The sequence below is a fragment of the Opisthorchis viverrini genome (assembly GCF_000715545.1).
Source record: "Opisthorchis viverrini unplaced genomic scaffold opera_v5_4, whole genome shotgun sequence".
Lineage (NCBI taxonomy): Eukaryota > Metazoa > Platyhelminthes > Trematoda > Opisthorchiida > Opisthorchiidae > Opisthorchis > Opisthorchis viverrini.
In genome coordinates, this window is record NW_008751660.1 from 2,079,442 (window position 1) to 2,083,209 (window position 3,768).

A 3,768-nucleotide genomic window follows, 5' to 3' on the forward strand; every position below is an offset into this window, starting at 1 on the left:
AGGACTAATGTGACGTCACGGAACTTTCCATGTTTTTCACACCATCAGCGACCGATTCTATCGGAATGAGGAAGTGGGCCATTCGACAGTGTGTACGGATCCTGCATATCTCTGTCTGTTTGGCGATTATGTTGCCGTTGTTACTTCGTCCATCTGGTAAGTACGTGCGAGTTGATGGCAACCATATATCACGGCAGTGGACGACCGCTGCTGTTCCTCTTGTTTATGACAATGACTTGTTCACTTTTGGTTACAGCTGGATTGACGAGCTCCTCGTGAAATTAATATGGTTAGGGTGAACTTCTCCCCATGCGTGGAATGGTTTTCCAGACACGGAATTCTAACGAAAAAAAACATGAATCGCGCAACGAAAAAAAAAACAGATTTCAGTTTGAAGTTGTTTGAGCAAGGACCCTAAATTTGCGGATACTGACACGGTTGGTTTCTGCTAAATGTTTTTGCACATCAAAATTCAGTTAAGCATCTGGTTCTTCCAAACAGTGGTATTTAAGTTCGGTCCTATGTTCTTCGATTAAAGTGAGAAATATTTTCCACCTGAAGTTCACTATAACGAGTCTGATCATTTCACGGTTCTAATCTCATATTGATGAACATCCAGAAGCTGGCTGGGTGCGTAAGGCTTAGGCAGGCGAGCCTAACGTGACCCCTTTTCCAAACTGGGTCATGGTGATTAGTCATGTGTATTTCCAAGTACCTTTGTTCTTTCTTGAAGTGTGCGTGAGTTGTGCCTATGCTTTGATAACCTTCCAGTTGCGGATCAATAATAGTTTGTTAGACACTGCGACTAAAGAGCGTATTAAGAAATGTTACCATATCACAACGGATCTCCTCTTCCAGTTTTAGCGAAATGCACACTAATACAATGGACGCTTGAAAGTTTCTCTTTTCAAGCGAAAATGGTGCGTTTGTAGGCGTCGAATCAAGTGAAGCGACTTAGTCATCATTTTCTGTTCCCTCATCCCACTCCCACCGATTAACGAGGAGCTAGATATTACGCACGCTTGCCAATGTAGTTCTTTCGGCTACTCGGACTAAGACAGCAATGTGCGCAAATGTGTGGTCCTTACGTCTTACTGAACTCTGGTTACGGGTTGGGTACACCTTTCGATTAACTTTAATGTTCCCCTTGAGGGTGAACTTGATCGAAGCGTCCGTCTTGATGAGATGCCTCATAACTTCACACCATGGGACAAAATCAACGCTATATAACGTATTGATAGATCTCGTTCAGGATCGTTGAAACGTGAGAACCCTCCACTGAGTTTTCATGAAATCAAGTGAAACTAAGTGAGTGACACCTGCTAGCAAAACACATCGAGGGAACTAATGCCGGACGCCTAGAACCACCACCATGCTCTTCACGGGATCTTCTGCCAATGAAACAATTTTAACCTTCACATAAAGCTATAAACTCATTTTCCAATGCAGCTGCTTTCCAGAACAGTCGCTTTTGGAGAGTGACCATTGTTGCCCTACCTATCTGCTCTTGGTAGATATCGCGAGGCACAAAAAAGGCGGATCGTGCTATCTGGTAGTTCTCATTTCAGGAAATGGGTTTTGTGAACTTATCAGGCTGATAAACACATTGGCATGAGCCCCTACATTACTTATATTGATCCAGTTTCTTTAATTCCTGGCCTGGCCATCCAAACCAACCCGTGAGCAACCCACTGGAGGTTTCGGTTGATTGACCAACTTCAAACAATGGCTCTGTGGATTGTTCAGAGTTCCAACATCGAGGGTGGCAGATGATTTCCCGGCATTTTGAGTGGTTTCTCTCAAATACTCGACTCTGTCTAAACAACCGCTCTCATGTAGATTAAGTATTCTGCATTTCTTTTTCGAAAAAGGTTTGGTGACAATCGGTAGATTTACTGTTGGACAACGTTTCGCTTTTGACACAAAGGCTTCGTCAGGCCAAATGACTGGGTTCCGAGGGTGGTCGAGATTTAAGGCGGAAGGAGAATCAATCAGCTAAGTCAAGCTGAATCTCTGTTGGGTGTCGGCCAAGGGATTTTAGCGTGTTAGAGTGGTTGAACAAGTGTTTGGTCGGTGGGGAAACCTACATGTGTTTGGGTCCAGCCTAGGGTCTAGTTCTTCTGGTTCGGTTGATTTGATGCTTCCTCTTGAACTTCGTTTGAACCTTCTGTCAGTCTGCATTTCTCTCTTTATATAGACATAACTCTGTGCGTATATCGTATGTACACATTTATACATATCCCTAATACTCGCTGTTGTTCTACTATGATCGGACCTGGCTAGTAATAGACCAGTAGCTGTTCTGTTTTTGAGAAACTAAGCGTTATTGGCAGTCTACTCTGGAACAGTCGTTGAGTATTTGTTACTACATATTCAGCACCCTCCGGTCACCCGGAATAGGTTATCTTAGGTTGACACGACAGGCACAAACTCGGATCACCTGATCATGTCTATCGCGGATGTGATTTACATTCGTAGTTATCTCATTTCCTCCAAGTAACAGGGCTGAGTGAAAGCAGAACAGACGCAAGCTGCTCTCTGGTAATTCCTGGTGCACTTCATTCGGTCCTTCTTGGTTTCACAAATGTTTCATCTCCACGCTTTTTTCTCTTCATCCCCAATCAGCGCTTCATCGGATGATTTTCGCTGGAACTGACATCATCCATGGTGTGAGCTACGTAGTCTGTTTTGCGACCTCCTTGGTGGCCTACATGATAGCCAGTTGCGCAGATCCAGGCTACCTTACACACGAAAAGGTGAGCACTCCGATGAGTTTTGGAGTTTCATTTCACTGATGTGACCAAATGTCTTGGGTATCGTCTGATAATATTTCCTTGGCGCGCTTTTGTGACAGCAATGCGCATATCCATCTCTCTGATAACTAATGGTTCCCCTGATTGAAGTGTGCCTGTTTAGGTTACCAACAGGAGGGATTTGATCCTATAAGTTGTATGAACGCCAAGGCCTTCGCTCCCCCAGCCCAAGACAGTTAATTCCTGGATGATCCTCAGGCAGTGTATTCTGTCAATGTCGTTTCCTTGGGCTATGGGTGAGTTTTTAACAGAAAATTATTTACGGCTTAGAGACACGTTCCTTCGCTCAAGGACTCATCTCAGTCTGTCTCGGTAGCCTCGATTGCATTCAGGTTTAGTTTGTGCGCAAGTCATCGAAAGGATTTTTCAACATGTTTTCCTCGAGAATAGAATTACTGGTGGTGTTCCACTAGATGCCCAGTGTCGTTAAGTAGATGTTAGGTATGCTTCGTCAAGTGATCGGACCAAAATACAGGGGACTCGCTGACGACATGGCACAACTTATCGTGTACCAAACTCGTAATGACATCCTTGAGTTTTCTCAGAGTGTTTACGAACCGCCCTACCTGAGTATCTTGATGACAGAAATTCTCACCCAAGAGAAAAATGCCCTGGCACTCCTAAGGAGTGAGTCTATCTAACTCTCAAAATCATCATCATCATCGTCATCATTGTCAGCTGTAATAACCGCGTACTCGTCGTACAGTGGTTGTAGCTGCCGCAGTTTCGTTCACCGATGTTTTTTTTTTGGGGGGGGTAGGGACACTGGGCTGTCAAGTGGGGGTGGGTTGGAAAAGGAGCTATGCATTGAAGGCAATAGCTTGGATGCACGAGCGCCATTGAGGGCGCGACTGGGCCATGTCTGACAATGTCTCTAGCCAATAATGTGGCCCGTTTCGGGGTTCCCATCCAGGAAGACGGCGGTGACCAGCGCAGCTGAGTTTGCTGGTAATGG

At 44.9% G+C, this 3,768-nt stretch overlaps 1 protein-coding gene across 1 annotated transcript in view; it reads left to right on the forward strand.

Annotated features, from left to right (window-relative positions):
• Positions 1 to 3,768, forward strand: part of T265_00438 (hypothetical protein) — a gene marked incomplete at both ends in the record, with an annotated part of 14,781 nt that continues 11,013 nt past the window's right edge. Inside the window, 2 exons of the mRNA XM_009164211.1 lie at positions 1 to 156; positions 2,626 to 2,756. Coding sequence (XP_009162475.1) covers positions 30 to 156; positions 2,626 to 2,756 — 258 coding nt within the window. The remainder of the gene's footprint in view (positions 157 to 2,625; positions 2,757 to 3,768) is intronic.